Raw genomic sequence first — 23,336 nt, 5'->3', positions numbered from 1 at the left:
TACTTATGTAGTTTAGTGTCAGTTCCCAAATAGGTGTTAACAGTGTAGATAGATGTGTTAGGCTCCTTAACATGTTACATGCTGAAATAACTCTAGGGGTGTGAAGGATAATCATGCAAATATGGGGGGAGGCCTTAATTGTTTCTTTGATAAAATATCACCCAAGTATCTGATCATTTTACCTAAAAAATCAAGTCCTTAGTTGAATTTGTCCAACTGGCTGTAACAAATTTTTAATTTCCCTGAAAGTGCATGATGAAATTTGAGTGAGTACAAAGAATAACGGACACAGACCAGTGGAACAGAACAGAAAATCCAAATATAAAACCATCCTTATATAGACATCTAATCTTTGACAAAGTACACAAAAACATACCCTGGGGACAAGAATCCCTATTCAATAAATGTTGCTGGGAAAATTGGATAGCCACATGTAGAAGACTGAAACAGGACTCACAGCTTTCACCTCTCACAAAAATCAAATCACGGTGGATAACAGACTTAAACCTTAGGTGGGAAACGATTAGAATTCTAGAAGAAAATGTAGGAAAGACTCTTACAGACATTGGTCTAAGGCAAAGAATTTATGAAGAAGACCCCTAAGGCAACCACAGCAACAACAAAAATAAATGAATGGGACCTGATTAAATTAAAAAGCTTCTGCACAGCCAAAGAAACAGTCACGAGAATAAACAGACCATCTACAGAATGGGAAAAAATTTTTGCATACTACATATCAGATAAAGGACTGATAACAAGAATCTATTTAGAACTCAGGAAAATCAGCAAGAAAAAATCAAACAACCCTATCAAGAAGTGGGCAAAGGACATGAATAGAAATTTTTCAAAAGAAGATATAAGAATGGCTAACAAACATATGAAAAAATGCTCAACATCCCTAATCATCAGAGAAATGCAAATCAAAACCACAATGAGATATCACTTAACTCCAGTGAGAATGGCCTTTATCAAAAAGTCCCAAAATAACACATGTTGGCGTGGATGCGGAGAGACAGGAACACTCATACACTGCTTGTGGGACTGCAAACTAGTGCAACCCCTGTGGAAAGCATTATGGAGATACCTTTAACAGATTCAAAGAGACCTACCATTTGATCCAGCAATCCCATTATTGGGCATCTACCCAAAGGAACATAAGTCATTCTATGACAAAGACACCTGTACCCGAATGTTTACAGCAGCACAATTCACAATCGCAAAGATGTGGAAACAACCCAAATGCCCATCAATTCATGATTGGATTAGTAAATTATGGTATATGTATACCATGGAGTATTACTCAGCTATAAGAAATAACAGTGATACGACATCTATTTGGTTCTCCTGGAGAGAGTTGGAACCCATTATATTAAGTGAAGTATCCCAAGAATGGAAAAACAAGCATCACATGTACTCACCAGAAAATTGGTTTCCCTGATCGTCACCTAAATGCACATTTGGGAATGATACCAATTGGATATCAGACTGAGGTGGGGGGTGGGGGGAGGGGATGGGTGTATGCCTACATGATGAGTGCAATGCGCACTGTCTGGGGAATGGACACGCCTGGAGCTCTGACTTGGGGGGATAGGTGGTACATGGGCAACATATGTAATCTGAACTTTTGTCCCCCCATAATAAGCTGGAATAAAAAATATATATAAATGAGCATAAAAACCCAATAATTTGTTCATTTATTAAAAATGTTAGCAACTTACTACAGAATGGATATCTGCCACTAGTATCCAAAAACACAGTGGTCCTAAGAGTTCCTCCTTGCATTCTTTCTCTCAAAACTCCTTTTAGTAGCTCAGCTTGATAACCTGAGATTTGAGAAATGGAACATTGGAAATTGAACTTCCACCAAATAGCATAGAAAAATTTCAAATCACTGAAGTGGCTAAAGGATAAATGCAAATAATCATTATCATAATCATCATACATTTTTATAACTTAAAAGGCATTTTTTTTCAAATAATGTGGCATTCTATTTATAATAATTACAATAAAAATTCTTAAATTCAGGAATCACTCATAAATTTGTTCCCCGAAAACCTTATCAGAGTTTAGCATACTCCATATGGCTATAGTCCACTTGTAGAAGGTTTTACTAGTATATTTTAATTTCAGAATTTTACTTGTAATTTTTGTAGTAAATTCAGCAGAGTAAATTGATCATATAAAATTTAAACTGTAATTTAGCTTCATGAGTACAGTCCCCAATTCTCTATACCTACATATATACAGATATGGTATGCCTAAATATACATTATATACACTATATATACATACACACACATAGCATAGCGAGACTCTATACACTGCATATTGTGTATATAATATAATATATATCTCAGATACATACATTATATGTACATATAGAAATATGTATTGTATATTTACATATTTATAAAATATACTTATAAATATATTCCTTATAATTATTCATGTATTTCTTTTTTCTCACATTGCTACCTTTAAATTTGAGATTTAAATGTAGTAGAAAGAATACTGAATTGAGAATTCAGAGATTTCAGTCTAGTTCTCACTTTTATCCTTAAGCAATCCATATTTTCACTCTGAATCACAATTTTCTCATGATATGAAGAAAGGATGGGACCAGAAAAGCAATCCATAACATAATTTCTAAAGAAAATGAATCCCACATGATGTCTTATAGACAGAAAAGATCTATGAAAAAAAAATAAAAATTTGACAAAGCCTGCATAGTGCATGCCCCTCCTAGAGATTCTCCATGTGCATTAGTCCTACTGAAGAAAGCTGGTACCATGTAGCTTAATTTAGCCTTTGTATTGCTACCCATTCCTCAAGCCCCTTTGGTTTTGGAAACATTTCGGGAAAATCCTGTCCTGATACTGAGCAAATATTTACACATTCATTGCATGCTTGGGTCTTGCATTCTCTTTGAAAAACCCTAAACAAACCAGCCTCTGAGATTCTTTCTAGTTCTTGTATTCTATTTTTATGTAGATTCTTTTTTCTGTATAATTTCCTACTGGTAGGCTTTATTTATCAGAAGCTTCAATGCTTAACTGCTCTTACCAGACTTTATCGATTTAAAAGGTGTGAACCATGTATGATTCATGTCTACTTGCTAATAGAAAATGAAAAGCTAACCATGGCTCACACCTCTTCACTTGCTTCTAAGACTTTCCAATAAAAAAAAAAAAAAAAAAAAAGCCTCTCACAGCTGCCAAGAATGTGCAAGTTTCTTTCCTTAAATGGAAAAACGGTTGGATGATACAGTTAGATCCTTTTGTACATCAAGAACAAGGATCATTGCGAGGCCACAAAGTTTGCCCACCATACTGAGCATAGAAAGAAAGTTGATCAAGTTCCTCTCATCAAATATCTGAAATTATTTAGGAGGAAATGAAATATTTATTCTTGTGGTACCACATCTCCACAGATAACTTTTCCAAAAATGTAAACGTATTAACAAGTAAACATAAAGCATAGTTAAACTACCAGAAGAAACTACAAATACAATAATGTTATTCATTTGCAGAAAGAATTATTGTAACTACAACCAGCTCTCTTACCTAGCCAAGGACATGATGTTTCGTTAAAGCTGTCACAGTCCACACATAAGCTAGTCTTGTAATCTTTGTATGAATGACAAGGAAATGAAATAAAATTGCAGTTTGTTTCCAAAGATGCCATGAACAAGTAAACTGCTCTCTGGTGGTCACACTTAATATACTCAATTCCTAAAGGTTAAAAAACAAGCAAAATAACTGTAAACGTATCAAGCCAAGTTCAAGTAAATTAGAGAAAAATTAAAGAATAAGTTCTACTAAACACTATGTACCTTATTAATATTAATGTATTAACAACAATGCACAGTTTTATCTTAAGCCACTAAACGAACAGTAACACTGAAACTTAAATTTAATATGTCTTTTGTGTGATATTTATAATAAATTTTCTAAAATAACCATTAACACAACAAAGATGCTAAATTTCTATCATTTAATAAGCGCTACATGCACAGTGCCACTATACTTAATAATTAGGGTACACATCTCTCCCTTCTAAATCTTCACCCCTAACATTTCCGCCCAACGTCAGACATAATTATGAAACCAGGTGATATTAAAGTTTTATAATTTCCTCTCCCTTTCCCAACCTCTCACATCTTCGTCCTTTTGACCAAACTTCTCTAGTTACAGTGGCCTTTTTTGTCCATGTGCCACTTGACCAGTTGCCACTGTGGACCTAATAACATTTTCTTTGCTATGGCTCTAAAATGAGCAATATTATACTCCTGGAGCAGCTACTCAGTTATCTCTATGTACAGGACAAGCAAGTGTCAAGAGTTTATGTTTTGTGTTTGTAAAGTAATATTGTGAAGGTAAAGTTTAAATCCTGAGATCAAACTTTGTTATACAATATTTTCATGCTTCCTCAATGATTTATAATTTCTTCTAATGTTTAAAATAATGAATTAAAACTATCGAGACTATAACATAATAGGTCTCATCCATGACCAAATGAGATGCCTACTGGTCACGTTTAAGAACTAAGCAGAGTCAAATTAAATAATTTTTGGTCAATAACTCTCCTGCATAATGGGCAATGGTGATGAAACCAAAATATCGCATGTAATTCATTCTAAAATATTGTCGTATACCTGAAAAAATCGATTTAGGACAGCCAGGTTGTTTCATTCCTCCATTTGGATAAAAATCTATATGTCCCAATGGCTCTCTGATACCTAAACCTGAGAAGAAAAGCACCCAAGGATCACAAACTGTATATAATCAGGTCACTAACTTGTACAAAACAAAGTCTCTTATAAAATCCATTGAAAATGACTCTTTAAAAATTTGAATTGAAAATAAAATAAATGCTATTTATTATAAAAGATGAGTTTTCTGGTATTAATTCTTCAAATTAATTCTTCATGGAAATTATATTTCATTAATTTAACATGTTTACCAGTCTTCAGTTTACTATAGGTCAGTCATAGCTCTTTATGCTATGAATACATAAGTGAAAGCAAAAATCCTTGTACTAGTGGAAAATTCATTCGAATGGAAGGAAGACATAATAAACAAGTAAAAATACAGTATGTCAGATAATAAAAGCTATAGGGAAAAATTAAGTAGAACAAGGGGACAGAAAGTGCTGAGTGAGGGTGATAATTGTACTTTTTAAGTAGTTTGGTTAGGGAATTTCCCACTGAAGATGTTGGAGCTGAGTTAATTTGTGCAGGATGTGAACCAGTGAGCCAAGGCCAGATCTGTGAAGCATGCTTGGTGTATGTAAAGAAGCCGAGGTGGCTGAAGTATAATGTGTGAGAGGCAGCACTGAAGGAAATGAAGCCAAGTCACATAGGATCTTTTAGGTCAGGGTGATGATTTGATCTCACATTGAATGTTAATGCCTAAGACTTGCAGGTGCTAGATTCACTAACTGGAAAAATCCAGACTATGTTGCCTCGGCTGGAACAACTTGCCAGAGTGACATAAAACACACATCTATTGCTCCCAGTGGGTAGAGAAGCAATATGGCGTACTACTCAGGCACAAACGACAATGGTGATCTAGCACCTCTTGTATTATCCTGGATAGAGCTGGGGCCCATTCTACTAAGTGAAGTTTCACAAGAATGGAAAAACAAGCACCACATGTACTCACCATCAAATTGGTATTAATCCATCAACACTTATTTGCACATGTAGTAGTAACATTCATTGGGTGTTGGGCAGGTGGGAGCGGGGAGGAAGGGATGGGTATATTCACACCTAATGGGTGCAGTGCACATCATTTGGGGGACGGGCATACTTGAAGCTCTGACTCAGGTGGGGCAAAGGCAATATATGTAAGCTAAATATTTATACCCCTGTAATATGCTGAAATAAAAAAAAATAGCTATGATTTAAGGGCTTCTGTAGATCTGCAGACCCTTGGGGCACTGCTGAAGGTACAAATTCTGAGACCATTATCTGTGTGGGAAGCCATAAGTGAAAAGGGGTAGCAGGCTCAGAATACTCAGGACCATGATTTCAGATAATATTTTGCTGTTGTGTAAGATTGCAATGCTTTGGCTTGGTACACAAAAAGTTTCCCACAATAAAGTGAAATAATAAGAGAGGTCAACCATAGATTTAGCATAACAAAAATAAATACTCAGATCTGACAGTGAAAATATGGATTCAGCAACTTGATTTAGTTCCAGTATGTAACAGAACCTGCAGTGATAGAGGGGCATGAGAACACTGACCGTGTGCATTACAGGGGCGGGGGGTGTTCAGTATATAAAGACAGACAAAGGACAACTTACATGACTTCATTAGAACTCCCTAGAATCCAGTGAAGCATATGTATGATTTGATCGTGACAATGGTGAGAGTATGCTAGCCAATCCCGCCTTACATCCCATCACCCACTTAGTTCGTGAAATTTTTTTTTATTATTATTATTTTAAATTCAGCTTATTATGGGGGTACAAAGTTCAGGCCACATACACTGCCCATGTCCTGCCCAACCCCCTGGAGTCAGAACTTCAAGCGTGTCCATTCCCCAGACAGTGCGCATTGCGCTCATCATGTAGTTATACCCCCATCCCCTCCCCCACCCCTATTCAAGCATGACCATTCCCCAGACGGTGCACAATGCACTCATCATGTAGGTATACGCCCATCCCCTCTCCCCACCCCCCACCTCAGTCTGATACCCAATTGGTGTTATTCTCAAATTTGCACTTAGGTGATGATCAGGGAAACCAATTTGCTGGTGAGTACATGTGGTGGTTGAACTTAAACAAGGAAGGTCAGTCTTCTAAATATGACCCAAAAAGCAAAAGAAAAAAAAAAGGAAAAGAAAGAAAGAAAAAGAAATCCAACAGTTTTGGAGATCTGTGACATTTCCTCATATCTGAACTCAACATGGAGTTCCAAGACTAGGGGTTCCGGTTTGAAGACACTATTCTTCCATTCTCTCCAACCTGTCATGGAAGTAGAATCGAACCAACAGGACTGCTTAGGAATCCGGGGGAAGCAAAAAGATATTTGATTATTAACTTACAAGCAGCCCTCGATTCAGTCATGTCATTTCCCTTTTATCAGATGGAGGGGGCAGGGCAGCTTGCTCTGCTTGGGTCATTCATTCCCTTGGTTTCAAGAAGGGTGGGGAGAGCAGATATGGCTTTTGAATTATCTTTTTGTTGTAAAATATAACACACATGCAGAAAAGAACATAAAACATAAAGCTATAGATTAATTATTAGAAGGCAAATTGCCATGTAGCTACCAGACCCTTGTCAAGAAATGACACCTAGAAGCCTCCAGTGTGCTCTTACCCAATCACAAGCTTCTCTGCTCCCCTAAAAATAACAGCCATCTCCTCTTTTAATGAAATCATTTTTTGTTCTTCTCTACCTTCTAAGGATGCCTCCCAAAACCCTATAATTCAGATTTGCCCATTTTGAAAATATGTATCAGTTAATTCATATTTTATGTATGCTTTTGTGTCTGGATTTTTTCCAATTATTAGTATTTGTGATAATTAAGCCACATTGTCAGGTGTAAGTGTAGTCATTCATTGCTGTATAGTATCTCATATTAACACACCCCAACTTATGTATTCATTCTCTATTGGTGTATATTTGTGTTGTTTCCAATTTGTGACTAATAAGTGTTAATACTCTGAATATTCTTGAAGACATATAATAATGTATATATGAAGGTATATCTGTTGGTTATATGCCTTAGAGTAGATTTCTTCAATTTTAATAAATAATGCTGAATAGTCTGTTAAAATGGCTGTACTACATTCTTTCCGATGCCTGTGGATCTTGTCTGTTGACTGTTGTTTCTGCTGTTTTCATGTATGCTGTTTTGCTTTAAGTGTACTTGGCTATCTCTATTAGGATGCTAAACATTTATTTTTAAATATTTTTGTGAAAATAATTTGAGACCAAAGGTGATGTGATCTTCCTACAAAGAAACCTGTTGTCAGCTTCTGTCAGCTTCTAACCAGGAGCTCCAATGATCTAGAATCTACTTAAACAAAACTCAGTAAATGAGATTTTTCTCGACAACTCTGATGACAGAATCCTGGATACAGACCATTGAAATGTTGGCTATTTCAGGTTTACTCTTACTCCTATAGTGCTATTGTTTGGAGACCCAAACAAGAGTAAGAGATGAGATGTTGTGCAAGCCCTATGTGAGAATTTCAAAAACACTTTCCAGTCTCTGCATCAGAAAATCTTCCATCAAAAATGTGATTGCAAACTATCAGTTCACCTTCCCTGTTTTTTTCTAACTTTTGGATAATAGATATTGGTAATTTTCTTCAATATCTCAGCAAAAATATTTACCCAGTTTACCTAATCAACAAATCTGAAAGGCCATGTGGCTCTTTAACACATGGAACTGAGTAAGGACAAGGATTGCGGGCAAATAGAAGATGCAGTAATTGGTCATAATTCAAGGAAAAGCCAGTCTTCCAGGTATGTGTTGAACCCAAGTATCTCATTCACAAATTCCTTAGAACAGGTGAATATGCAGTGTCAAAAATCTGTGTTTCTTATTAGTGATTGTCATAAAAAGATCAATCAAAGGTGCTGACTATGTGGCATCTAGTGGCAGATTAGACATGATATGTTGGGTCATCAAAAAATGAAGTGGGGATAATTAAAGGGTGCAAAAATATAGTTAGAATGATCAATATCTAGCATTTGACAGTACAATGGGGTGACTATAGTTAACAATAAGTTATTGTATATTTGAAATTATCAAAAAGTGTGAAATAAAAATGTTCCTAAGACAAAGAAATGAAAAGCGCTTGAGGTGACAGATACTCCAATTATCCTGACTTGACTACCACACATTGTATGCCTATATCAAAGTGTCATATGTACCCTGTGAATATATACAACTAATATGTACCCGTAATAATTAAAAAATTTAAACATTTAAAAAGAGGTTGCAAATATAAGACAATCAAAGATGCTTTTTTACGATATGCAAACAAAAATAATAAAAAGTATGAAGAGGTAATTCAAAAGGTCATTGGCAGAATTAAAGTTAGAGTTTCAGAAAGAGTTAAGGCAAGCGAATACAGAGAAATTGGCCAATATGTGTGTTGTGTGTGGATGTGCTAAGTTGATATAAAGAGCTAGAAATAAGAAAAGACATGAAAGGTTGAGGTATAATACTAAAACTATGATTGTTTAGTCATTTGACTTCTTATAAGAAGTAGGTGAACCTACATTCCAAAAAAAGAGAAAAAGAAAGGAGCAGGATTCTTCCATTATAAGTCTAATGGACATGTAGTCATGGGAGTTGAAAAACTGTCATCTATGGCATTTATATATTTCACATACAAACAAAAAATAACTGGTATGGATCACCACCAGATAAATTCAGAATAATATGGGAGCAGTTATATTACCAGGATAAAAGAGAAAGAAAACCCGAGGAAACAGGAAAATAGGAGCAGTTTTAGTGTCACTTCCTCTCGTCTCTCTCACCATACCCTCCCATAGCCACAACTGCAACGCACCTTCTCACTATCATTCTGATTCAGTTAATCAGAATAACATATTGGTTAAGTGCAGACATTGGAATCAAAAGGTAGATCTCAAATTCTGGTTGTGCCACTCATTAGCCTTATGACCTTGGCTCTAGTTTCCCCTCTGTAAAAGGGGAATGCTAATGATTAACTATCTCACAGGGACTTAGAAGATCACACAAAGCACTTAAAACATGGCTTAATGTACGGGAAGTATTCAATATATATATATGTTAGTATTATCAGATTCAAATCAGAAAAGGCATAATGACAGTTGATTCCTTAGAGGTGTCTATCCAATGTACTCTTGCAAAAACTCCAATACCCTGTTAGGAATGTTCGGGTAAGATAGAATAGAGAAATTACTTCTGTACCTCTAGGGATAACCACTCTATGTATGGCTGAAATGCTGTGCTCAGTTCTGGTTGATATACACCACACCAAAAAAAAAGTGGAGAGAATGTCAACCTAAACATATCAGGAATATTAAACATTGAGGGAAATGTGATCAAATCAATACATTTTTTAATAGCATGAACAGGATAAACTCTTATCTATTTCAATGTTTTAGGATGAAATGACACTTCTTAAAACCTGAAGGAGGTAAGCTGAAGAAAAAGAGTGCCATTTGACAATGCAGAAAACCACTAACCCCAAGAAATATTGCTAGTGGAAAATATCATCATTCTATAATTATAGATTTTAAATCATTTTATCTACAATACTTCCTCCTCCTATGTTCTCCTCTTCCTCAGAGTCTATATTTCCTTTTTCCACTTTCAAATAATTAAGCCATAAATCCTGCACGGTTACCATTGGAATCAGAATGGATGACATCCACAAACTTCGCATCAGTGTAATCTAATCTGCTATATGATGGTTTTCCAGAAAATTTTGGGCCAGCCGGGTCAAGACCTGAAATGAAAGAAAAAAAACTATCAATCTAATCAAGTCTACAGTGTTATTTATATTACATTCTTGCATTATTACTACATGATAAGCATAATACGTGCTTATAGTTTTATTTTAAATCTATCCAACCACATATCCAATGATAAATGAAAGTGGATGAATAGCAAGTACCTTCATTATTTGAATAATACTACTAATCTTCAGAGGTTATCAAGTTAAGCCACACTACAGAGGCCTTAACAAAATATTGTAGAATTTTTTGGAGCATTTTTATTTAAGAAGTAATTAGGAGTAAGCCAGTAGTAACTTTATATTTAATAATAACTACTACTTTTCCTAAGGTGGGGAAGAAAATAATAAATACCATCTTTTCCTCTCTTGAACTCTGTACTTTACCATGAATAGTTCACTGTGCATATATCTGTAGGTCTAAAATGCTTTTTTAGGTGATAAATGTAATTTGGGCTATGGGGTAAATCATATTACTATCTTATTCATTTCTCACAGGAGTTGCCCATACACTCTTAAAAGAAAAGTATATTAAAAATTCCATGGAGTACGGATATTATTTTGGGGGTATTTTAAATTCTAAATAAAAATCTAAGCTCATGACCTTCTAGAGAGTATCAAAAAGATGGGGGAGGGGCTAAAATTCAGTTCTTTCAGAACATGTGTGCAATGGAAGAAAAAATCACCTTGATAAGATATTTTAAAAAGTAAAATGTAATGTTGTTCATCTCAGGCCCTTCTATTATCCCTATTTTATTTAGCCCACTTGACTGAATGAGATAGAAACTTCTCTCTTTCTGTAAATTATTCTGATATAGAACTTCCACATTTGCTGGCCTTTTAAACCAAAGCAGTTGCCTGGTAGTTGGGGTCATTCAAACTAGACTAATATGTGTAAACACAATTGAAAATAAAAGTAGGATCATCACCAGTTTAAATTGAGCAAGTATGATCATTGAAGGGGAATGGGCTTTAGGTGCCAAAAACATTTGTATAAATCCTGGCTTAGCTGTGGCTTTGTGACCATCCTACACTCATTCATTTAACCTCAGTTTTTACATATGTACATTTGGGGTTAACATTAAAACTGATCAGAGTAAGTTGGGGTATCCTTAAGGTTTATAAAGATCCTAACTATGTAAGTTATTCACCTCTCTCATCCCCCTTTTTTGGCAATTTAACTAAAAACTCTTAATATCTTTTATGCACACTTGAAATTATTACAAATCTTCTATGGACAGAGACATCAATAAAGAAAAGAGGTAAATTGGTCAGGGAAGAATATTATCCTTTTATTTCTAAAATTACTAACACCCCCAGAGGAAAGTGTGAAAATCCATGTCAGCATTACTCATTTATTGACCTTTCTGGATGCAGTAACTTTGTTATGGAAATATGAGGGAAACTTGGATCCAGAACCCCTTGAATTTGGATACCAACCCTTAATTCTCTTCTGACATTCAAGTAAAATTTTTGAAGAATTGAAATATATCAAAGTTTGTGAAAATTAGATACAGAGTTTAAGTCCTAGCTAATACATGAAGTATTTTCTATTTAATGGGCCAAATTTTCCTCTGTTTTCTTACAATAATGTGTCCTTAAAATGTAGATAGGAGTGCAGAAATAAATCTTTTTCTCCCATTTCCATCTGAGTAACTTAAGCTCTGTTAAAAAAATAAGACTTTCAAGTTTAACTAAAATGAAGACTAATATTTGAATATAATATAGAAAAAATGTTTAATTATTGTAACTGTTAAATTTTAAATAAAGTAACTTCTGCTGATTAAAAGTGTGCCAAAACAATAATTTTATAAAAAGTAGTTTTACCTGTTATTCTCCCGAGTTGGCCATGAAATGTCTTTCCAACAAATCCACTAATATGAGCCCCTAAGCTCACACCTATGAAATGAAAATTGTCAAGAGATGCTCCATGCTTCTGCAATTGAAAATGCAGTGTTACAATATTCATTTCAAATAATCACATATCATGCACCATTCATCAATATTTAAAAATTGTTTTCTGGTTTAATCCATTTCTGAAGATAGGGAAGAAACTTTATAGTTTCAAAACAACTGTGTATTTGTTCAACTTTTGCCATAAAATATTTGATTTTTCTCTATTCATTTTTAATAATACCATTAAATTTTATTTAAAAATTTAAAATTTTTATCTCTTATATTGAGTATATGCAAAATAACAATTTAATTAACAATGCATTTTATAATAATGTTACTAAGTGTTTACTTTGTGCTAGCTACCTTAATATGTGCCTTATAAATCTTATATTTAATATTCCCAGATGCCTCATGAGTTATTCATTTTTATCCTATTGCCTAAGTGTCTCTGGTACCTATTAAATCCTAAATAAATAATATTTGATCAATTCCCATTTTATTAAGGAAACAGTGTCAGAGCTTAATGACTTGCCCAAAGCCACGTATATCTACAAAGGGAAAAGATGGATTTTAAGCAGCTATGGTCTGAATATTTGTGTCCCCCCCAAACTCACATGTTGAAATCTTAGTCCCCAAGGTGATAGTATTTAGAGGTAGGGCCTTCTTAGAGGTAAAATGATTATGTAATGAGGGTGGAGCCCTCATGAATGGGATTAGTGTCCAGATAAAAGAGGCCTGAGGGAGCTCCTTTTACTCTTCCAGCACCACATGAGGACTCAATGAAAAGGCACTATCTATAAATCAGGAGTGAAGCCCTCACCAGACACCAAATCTTTAGGTGCATTGCCCTTGGACTTCTCAGCCTCCAAAACTATGAGAAATAAATTTTTGTTGTTTATAAGGTACTCAGTCTATGATATTTTGTTATAGCAGCCTAAATGTACTAAGACACAAACCCAGGTCTGTTCAACTCCAAAATTTATGCTGATCTTTCTAATCTTGTTTTATCTGATAATATTGTGTCAAAAAACTTTGGGAAGACTGGTAAAAATGGAATGATATCCTATAAGGTTCATGGATTTTAAGTGATTTCCCTCAATCACAAGCTGAAGTATGATGGAATCTAAACATCCAGGGCCAAGATTTGAATACCTCATAGTCTCAGCCTGTGAAAGGTGGCATTGGGAGTCTACATTAGGGCACACTTCTTCCACCAGGCTCTCAGGGAGCTAATAGGAAACTTGTAGGCAGACCATTGTTCAGCCTACATAATGGCTTACAGAAGGAAGTGGAGCATTTGCCACTAATGAGAAACCAGAATCAGGATTTTCAGGCCCAGAGTGATGATTTTCTTCAAATTTCTCACGATAATGCCCAAAATTCTGAGGGAGTATCTCTCCAAACTTTAGTACTACTGATGTTTATATCCCTTCTCTTGAATATGAAATGTATCTAACACTACAAATTTTCCTAATTTTTAAAAATTTTCTTAAATTTCCCTATTTGACCTTCACATTTTCCACTCTTTCAGGTACATGTTTATTAGTTAAGGAAAAGACCACTATCATCAGGAAAAATCAATTATGCAATTAATAAACTATTGGTAAGAATGGGTGAATCAATTACCTCCTCTGCCTCTCTACAGAGATGATATGGTTTTCTCCAAATTTGAAGAGGTAAAAATAATAACCAAAGTTGATTACTTCTTTATATATATATTTATATAAATATTATTATAAAATTTTGTTATTCTAAATGTACAAATAAGGAAACATAGCACAGAGAGGTATGTGATTGCTCAAAGTCACACACATGATAAGAGATGGATTTGGACATTGAACCCATCTAGTCTGACTCACAACATCTACATGGAACCACTTATTGGATTGTTATGTTTGTTCAATTTTATCAGAAGCTTGAAAGTTCAGCACAATATAACTCAAGTACAAATTTCAAGCCCCATAATGCCCCCAAATCATATATCACCCATCTTTCTCTCAAGTACCCATCACACCACCTTTCTCTTAGGATAGACACAGATCTAGTAAAAGAGAATCATTCAAACTAACATCACCTGAAACTGGCCTGAACTTACCTGACCCATACAAACCCTGAGCAGACTTGGATGGAACTGTCTCCAATGCTGACAAAAATGTTACTTTCAAGCTGTTTTTCCCTCACTTTTAACAATTCACACTTGATTAACTATAAATATGTTAGCCATATCTTTAAAAAGATATCTAAAGATTGTAACAATTGTAAAGTTTATCCCCTCTGCCCTCAGAAAATCACTACTTTATCCTGAAGTAGGTACAGGTATAGTTAAAAAAAAAATCTTAAAAGAACATAATAACTGAATCTTTAAGATTTTTTTTTTAAATAAGACAGGTCATGTCTAATTATATAATTATCCATTTAGTCAGACAAAAGAAGGATGACTTAATACATTAGTACATCAAAGCAGTAATTCTTAATGGGTATGGGGAAAAATTATATATTTTATTACCACTTTGTGGTACTGCATAACACATTGTATATTGCATAGCATGTATAGTGCATAAAATTCCCAAACTTACCAAAAGATTTTTAATGTGCCTACTCAAATTCTCAGCAACTTTTCTGGTGTTTTTAACTGCTCTATTGTAAATAAAAGTTGTAGCACCCCGGTTCCAGTCTACTACGATTATGTTCACATCTTCTTCATTCAACAAAATCCTTAGAAAGTTCTGAAGCCATGATGGAATGGAACCCATTGGTCTGTATCCATGAATAAGCCAAACTGTTTTCTTTTGTGTGTTGAAATTAATATTAAGTGAGTTATTGTGCTCAAATAGCGGCTCAGCACAGTTTAGGTTGTTCCTTGTATACATCATCAGAATTATCTCTATTCTGGGATTGAATAAATCTCTGAAGGAATCCTTTACATTTAGCTGAGAAAATTCAAGGCATGTTCTTTTGTTGTCTGAAATAAGAAAATGTCAGTTAAGCTGAGTACTGGGACAGTATTTGCTTCCTGTTGCTGTTGTAAAGAACCTAATTGAATGCAGAGGGTGGGGAAGATTTCATATCATCAGCCCTTCAACATGATTGACTGAGCAACTACAATGTTTACAGTAACAAATTGATTAGGAAAAAGATATTCTGAACAAAGAAATAAAAAATTTACAATTGAAAATATAAATAAATGTAATTGTTTAAACATTAAGAATAATTTTTTATCTTTACAAAACAAAAAACAAGAGCAATGGGTGTGATGGAAATCATTAATATTTCCAAGAAAGAAAGTGTCATACACACTAATGAAAGTAGATAAGGTAATTATGAACTTTAACAGAAGGTTTACAGAATAGCACTTACATATAGGTAAGCATTAGAAAAAATATATTTTACCTGACTAGTGATCAAATGAATACAAATCAAAACAATAAGGTATCATGTTTCCCTATAAAATTTTAAAAATGGAAAAGTTTTTCTAATACTCAATACTGGTGAGGGTAAATAACAAATATTCGTATACATGAATGTTGAGATCATAAGGTGATACAGCATTCTTTTGAAATTTTACATGTGAAAACTTAATAAATACTTCCTTTTCTTTTTTTTTTAGGATTTATGTTAATGAAATAAACCATTTATATTAAGTGTAAAGACATTAATCACAGGGTTATATATAATAGCACAAAATATAAAGCACCTTAAATCTCACAATTATAGTATTCTCTTTCATGTGTATATTACATCTACTATCTATCTATCTGTCTACCTATCTATCATATTAAAGAGAATGAGGGCAGAAAATAAAATTACTAAGCCAAATTAATAGCAATAGTAACTGCTAGGCAGTGAAACCATGGTTTCTTTTTTTTCTTTTTCATAGTTTTTTATAAATGTAATTTTTTCATATCAAGCACATAATTCCAAGAGTGTTTTTTTTTTTTTTTTTGAAAGCATGTGCTCATATTGCTTTTGGAATTTTAATTTGGTAAAACTATTTGGGAAAGCAATTTGTCAATCCATATTAAAAATTCACAAAAGTATTATATTAGTACACTTTCAGTAATTCAACTTCTAAGAATCTATGCCAAGAAAAACAGCCAGAAAAAGGAGCTAACATATATTATTTTAACACTGAAGATGATATGCATTATTTACAATAATTTTAGCTTTCAAGTATGTATACAATATTGATCTAATTATTTAGAAGAAGAAAAAGGAGGAAGGCAATGAAGGAGAAGCAAGACCTTTATTCAATTCCCAGGCAGCTGAGAGATACCTGGACAAGTTATTTTCATTTGTTCTAAATAGCAGGGGATGAGGGAGTGGAGAGGAAACATATATTGAACTACAGTGCAATATAAATTCTTGTTATACTGTGCAAATTGTGTAGGAAATCATGTACATCTGTCTTCCCACCAACTGGAACTTGGACAAGGGCCAAATGCAATCAATACTTCCAAACTACTGGTGCATTCCAAGCCAAGGTAGATTTTACCCGGCCCTCAAATGAGTAATGAGGAATAAGCCAGTAGAATCTCCGTGATAAAAGTAAGAGGAAGAAATCATCACCCAGAACAAATCTACAAAATCAAATGAAAATGAAATAATGAAGTATTTCCATTCAGAAAAGGTAAAAAGTCAATTGCAGAATAAAAATTCACATTATAAATGCTATAACAAACATGGAAAGCTCTACTTATAGTAAGAAATGAAGGAAGAAAGAGTCCAAATTATGAAGGGAAACACATATATAGGACAGGGATTAATGATTTACATTAAAAATGACTGCTGTTCCAGGGGAGGCAATTTTTTGGGGAGGGGAGAGGGCAGCAGCTACAATAATTAAGGAAATAATTGCATACCAGGGTTTGCAAATGAAAAATGCTCACCACAACCTAGGGAAAATCAGATAATGAAACTCACCAAGAGACTTCCTAGAAACTGGGTTGGATTTCGATGAAAGAGAAAAATATCCTAAAAATATCAAGGCAGAAAATCCAAGTTACAAATCTCTATTTCTGAGAAGGAATAAAGTCCTGATGACTTCACATTTCTCTTCTAAAACAAAACATCAGATAAAAGTGTAATGAATGAAGGTTATAAGTAGAAGGGTTTGTGGCATAATAATTTTATACCTTTCCTAAAATATGCCACTCATAAATGACATAGTACAGTTCCTGGCATTGTCACAGTTCAATAAATGTTAGATTTATTGAAGACAAGATCCTGAAAAACTCACAGTATAAAAAGATTGAAAGTGATCATGGAAACAAGTTAGACACTGATTTACATTTAAATATTACAAAACTGGGTAAAACAAAAATGCAATATCAAAAGTTATTATTTTACAGTATGTCCAAATTATACTAATAAGATGAAAATGTTTGTTAAAAGGAGTATAGAGAGGAAGTAAGCATGGTGTAAAAATTCCTCAACTAAGGGATTTATAAGATTTTAAATTTTTTGACTTTAAGAAGTGGATAAGTATGGGCTTAAAAAGATATTAAAAACATTAAATGTTAACTGCTGCTCTATATAAAATAGCACACATAAATTTCTACACACTAAAAATATAACACTATAGCAAAATAATGTATATATGCAAAAGGCAAGGTGAAATGGAAAAGGAAATATACAGTAAAAAGCATGAAACAAAATGACAAAAATTACACTAGAGAAAAAATATAGATGATATGTGAACAGTGATGAACTTGTGTAAACCCTGCCAAAAAAGCAAAAAAAAAAAAAAAATCTGCTTTTATAAAAAAAATACTTAAAGGAAGTACACAGAAAATTTTAAATAAATGGAGAAGTAAGTATATTCTACACAAAATAAAAGGTAAGTATTTTAATGTGTTATAGTGCAATGATGGCTCCAATTCATCACTCTTTCCTGAATCCATGTCATTTGCCTTGAAACTTTGAGTTATATCATAAGTGGAGTAACTTACCCCACTCCTTGAAATAGACATAAACATAGGACTCGTCCTAGCAAATTGGACCTTAGAAGATTTAATGCAAACAGAGGCTTGAAATATATTTGCGCATAGGGGCTTGGACTCCCTCAACTGTGACATCATCATAAAAACACCCATAGTCTGGCCTGCTAGCAGACAAGAGACAGGTGTAAAAGGCAAAGTTTCCCAGTGTGCTAGCCACTAGTCACCCCAGCTGACTGAGAGTCAGTCAACAGCCAGACATGCTTGTGAACCCAACCAAGAAGAGCAGTGCTTCCTAACCAACTCCCACCTGACTCCCACAAGTGTGAGCAATAGCTGCTTACATCAAATGGACTGAGGGTTTGGGGTTTTATTTTGTTGTTGTTTTTTTGTTTGTTTGTTTGTTAGTTTTTTTTTTTTACTTTAGTATTATTGTGACATTATATAATTGATTTCATTGGCAATATTAATATCAGGTAAAGAGAATAAAAACAAAGGTTATCAAATGATAGAAAACAGCTAAACTAGTGTATTGTCAAACTCTTAAAGGGCATTAAATTGACTTAATCCTGTTATATTTCAGAAATAAAAATAAAATTTTAGGCATCAGAAACTTACAGGGATACCCAATAAGATTTTGTGGGGTTTTTTTGTTGTTGTTGCTTTTTGTTTGTTTTCAAGAGACACAGTCTCTGTTGCCCAGTCTGGAGTGCAGAGCATAATCATCACTCACTGCAGGCTTAAACTCCTGTTCTCAAGAGATCCTTCTGCTTCAGCCTCCTGAGTAAGGAGAACTACAGACATAAGACCATGTCCAGTGTCCAGTAAGATTGTCAGTGTATCTCTCAGCAGGAACCTTGCAGGCCAGAAGGCTGTGGGAAGATATATTTAAACTGCTGAAAGAAAAATCTATCAACTTGGAATTCTATATCCAGAAAAATTATCCTTCAAAAATAAGGTAGAATTAAAACATTCCTAGACAAACAAAAAGTAGGAGTTCACTACCACTAGATCTGCATTATATGAAATGCTAATGCAAGTTCTTCAAATAGAAATGAAAGCACACTAGATTAGTAACTAGAAGTCATCAGAAAACATAAAGTTCTCCAGTAAAGGTAAAAAACACGAAAAATATAAAGGACAGTATTATTGTAATTTCAACTTGTAGCTTTTCTTTTTATTTTCTACAGAATTTAAAAGACAAATGCATAAAAATAATTATAAATTTATGTTAATTGGTACACAACATATAAAGATGTAACTTGTGTCATCAGTCACACAAAGTAGGGAAGAACTGAGCTGTAAAGGAGTGCAGGGTTTTTTGTTTGTTTGTTTTGTTATTGGAGTCAAGTTAGTATCAATTTAAGAAAGGGTGTTATAACTTTAGGTTATTATTTATAGTCCCCATGGTAACCACAAAGAAAATATCTATAGAATATATAAGAAAGGAAATGAGAGGGGAATCAAAATATGCTGCGAAAAAATCAACTAAACGCAAAGGAAGACATTAATGGAGGAAATGAGAGACAAAAAGGCTTTAAGACATACAGAATACTAATAACAAAATGGCAAAAGTGCTTCACTATAAGTAATTACCTTAAATGTAGATGGATTAACCACCCCTGAACCCCCGATTAAAGACACAGATTGGCAGAATGGATTAAAAAACAGTATCCAACTATACACTATCTATAAGAAACTCATTTTAGATCTACAGACATGTATAGGTTGAAAGTTAAAGGATGGAAAAAGATATTCAATGCAAAAGGTAACCAAAGGAGAGCAGAAATGCTGTTACTAATATCAAACAAAATAATTTTAAGTTAAAAACTGTTGCAAGAGACCAAGAAATATTAATGCATTATAGAGCTAAAATAATAAAAACTCTTAGAAGCAAACATAGAGGAAAATCTTTATTACATTGGATTTAGCAATGCTTTCTTAAATATTACAAAAAAAAACTCACAGGCAACAAAAGAAAAAATAGATAAATTGGACTTGATCAAAATTTAAAACATCTATGCATCAAAGGACATTATCAACAGAGTGAAAGGCAACCCGCTGAATGGGAGAAAATATTTATAAATCATCTCTCTCATAAAAGATTAATATCCAGGACATATAAAGAACCTCTACAACTCAACAACTAAAACATAACTCAATTAAAAATGAGCAGAGAACTTGAATAAACATATCAAGGAAGATATACAAATGGTCAACAAGCTCATGAAAAGATACTCAACATCACTAACAATTAGGGATATGTAAATCAAAACTAAAATGAGATATTATTTCCAACCCATTAAGATACTTACTAGTAAAAAGGAAACAGAAAATAACAACTGTTGGCAGGGATGTACAGAAATTGGAAACCTTGTGCATTGCTGATAGGGATGTAAAATGATGCAGCTGCTGTGGAAAACAGTATGGTGGCTCCTAAAAAATTAAAAGTAGAATTACTGTATGATCCAGCAATTCCACTTCTTATGTACACCCAAAAGATTGAAGCAGGAATGCAAAGAAATATTTGTATACCCATGTTTATAGTAGCATTATTCACAGTAGCCAAAAGGTGGAAGCAACCCAACTATTCATCAATAAATGAATGGATAAACAAAATCTGGTATATACATACAATGGAATGTTATTCAGCCTTGGAAAGGAAGGAAATTCTGACACATGATATAACGTGGAATAACTTTGAAGATATTATGCCAAGTGAAAATCATCAAGCTACAGAAGGACAAATACCATATGATTTCACTTATATGAGGTACCTAGAGTAGTCAAATTTACAGATACAGAAAGTATAATGCTGGTTGCCATGGCTAAAGGAAAAGGGGAAATGGGGAGTTATTGTTTAATGGATACAGAGGTTCAGTTTGGGAAGATAAAAAAATTATCAAGATGGATGGTGATAATGGTTGCATGACTATGTGAATGTAGTTAATCCCATTAAACTGGACACTTAAAGATGGCTATAATGTTAAATTTTTGTGTATGTTTTATCACAATTAAAACAAAACAAAACAGAAACTTACAGAATCCAGTTTTTGTCATGATGGCTATCTTATCCCAGATTTGCCTTACTTCTGTAAACAAGTAGAACACTGAATAAAATATATGGAAAAAAATTTTAGACATTGGACAACAAAAAGCACAGGATTGTGATATCTGAAAGAAGGGAAACAAATTATTTAAACCATAGGATCTAATAGCTTTCGGTCTGGAGGCAGTTTCCAGACTGCAATGCAGGAAAGGTGAACCCAATCAGAGCATGGCAGTCTTGCCAAGTTGGGGAGAAACAATGGAGTTTGAGGGGGCCAAGCCAACTAGAATTTGAAAGCAGAGTGCAAGAGAGGAAGAAGCCACGCAGAGGAAGAGCTCTGAAATCTGAAAATTGCTGAATACAAACCTATGCATGCATAGGATGGAACCACAAAGAACTGTAAGCTGAACAATTCCAGGGGTCAAAATAGGCTAAGAGACACTGAAGTTTCAACTAGCTGGGGTAGAGAAACCTTAATAAACAGTAGGCACATTAAGTAGACATTCTAGAAGAGTCAGACTTTAGTTGTAAGGGCGTTAAACCAGGTCTAGAGTAAAAGAGAATTTAGATGCATACTTTTTCCCTCTCATTCTCTCAACTCTGCTTACTTTCTTTCAGCCTCATTTTCTGGCAGGGGATAGGCTATGTGTACGAAATATTTAGAGAAAATATTGATAATCTTGAGGTAAGCAAAGATTTCTAAGATAAGACACAATAAGCATTAAAACATAAAAAAAGTGATAAATTGGACTTTGTCGTAATAAAACATGTCTGCTCCTCAAGGACACTGTTAAGAATATAGGCCGGGCGTGGTGGCTCACGCCTGTAATCCTAGCACTCTGGGAGGCCGAGGTGGGCGGATCGTTTGAGCTCAGGAGTTCAAGACCAGCCTGAGCAGGAGCGAGACCCCATCTCTACTAAAAATAGAAAGAAATTATATGGACAGCTAAAAATATATATAGAAAAAATTAGCCGAGCATGGTGGTGCATGCCTGTAGTCCCAGCTACTCGGGAGGCTGAGACAGGAGGATCGCTTGAGCTCAGGAGTTTGAGGTTGCTGTGAGCTAGGCTGACGCCATGGCACTCACTCTCGCCTGGGCAACAGAGTGAGACTCTGTCTCAAAAAAAAAAAAAAAAAAAAAAAAAAAAAAAGAATATAAATACACAGGCTTGCAATATTTACATCTGAAAAGTAGTTGTATTTAGACTGTGTGTGTGTACACATATGTGTATAATAAGACAACTCAATTTTTAAAAATTGGCAAGAACATTGGAGACATTTCACAAAAGATGTTATAATGTCCATTAAGCTAAACATCATTAGTCATCATAAAAATATAAATTAAAACCCAAATAGTATACCACTACAGATCAAGTAGAATGGCTAAAATTGCTATAAGAAGATTAACAAAACCAAGTATTAGTGAGGACGTAAAGCAACTGAAACCATTATAAATATATTGGGAAAATGACAAATGATACCTCACTTTGGGAAAGTTTGCTAATTTCTTATATGTTAAATATGCATTTATACGACCCCCCAAATTCACTTCTAGGTGTTAACTCATGTGAAATAAAAATATGTTCTTACCACTACATGAACAAATTCATAGTTTATTTTTCTTAACTATTCCAAATTGGAAAAAAAAAATGTATGTCAATCAAGAGGTATATGGGTAAACAAACTGTAGCATATCTATACAATGTATTAATGTTACCCAGCAATACAAAGGATAAGCTTATTATGGATGCAAAACTTTGATAAATCACAAAACCATTATGCTGAGCAAAAGACCCCAGAAACAAAAAAAACTACATATTATTTAATTTCATTTATATGAAATTCTATAATATAAAAGTAATGTCTAAGCTATAGTGTCAGAAAGCAGGTCCAGGTTATATGCGACCAGAGGTGGGGAGGGAAGTAACTGGGTCCAGGAAATGTTTCATATCTTGACAGGCATGGTTGCAGTTCTCCTATTTTTTCAA

The 23,336-nt window shown here is 34.0% G+C and overlaps 1 protein-coding gene across 5 annotated transcripts in view; it reads right to left on the bottom strand.

Moving 5' to 3' along the window:
- Window positions 1–23,336, bottom strand: part of LIPI (lipase I) — a 63,578-nt gene that overhangs the window by 33,139 nt on the left and 7,103 nt on the right. The window contains exons 2-7 of one of the 5 annotated variants that reach the window (XM_069472451.1): window positions 14,939–15,324; window positions 12,294–12,402; window positions 10,359–10,460; window positions 4,655–4,744; window positions 3,564–3,731; window positions 1,719–1,823 (exon numbers count right to left, since the gene is read on the bottom strand). In XM_069472451.1, coding sequence (XP_069328552.1) covers window positions 1,719–1,823; window positions 3,564–3,731; window positions 4,655–4,744; window positions 10,359–10,460; window positions 12,294–12,402; window positions 14,939–15,324 — 960 coding nt within the window. The remainder of the gene's footprint in view (window positions 1–1,718; window positions 1,824–3,563; window positions 3,732–4,654; window positions 4,745–10,358; window positions 10,461–12,293; window positions 12,403–14,938; window positions 15,325–23,336) is intronic. The other 4 variants (XM_069472452.1, XM_069472455.1, XM_069472453.1 and 1 more) reach the window with 4 other exon arrangements.

Source organism: Eulemur rufifrons, chromosome 7 (assembly GCF_041146395.1).
Source record: "Eulemur rufifrons isolate Redbay chromosome 7, OSU_ERuf_1, whole genome shotgun sequence".
NCBI classification, from domain to species: Eukaryota; Metazoa; Chordata; class Mammalia; order Primates; family Lemuridae; genus Eulemur; species Eulemur rufifrons.
Note: the sequence above shows the minus strand (reverse complement) of the source record. Positions and strands in the feature narration are given on the sequence as shown.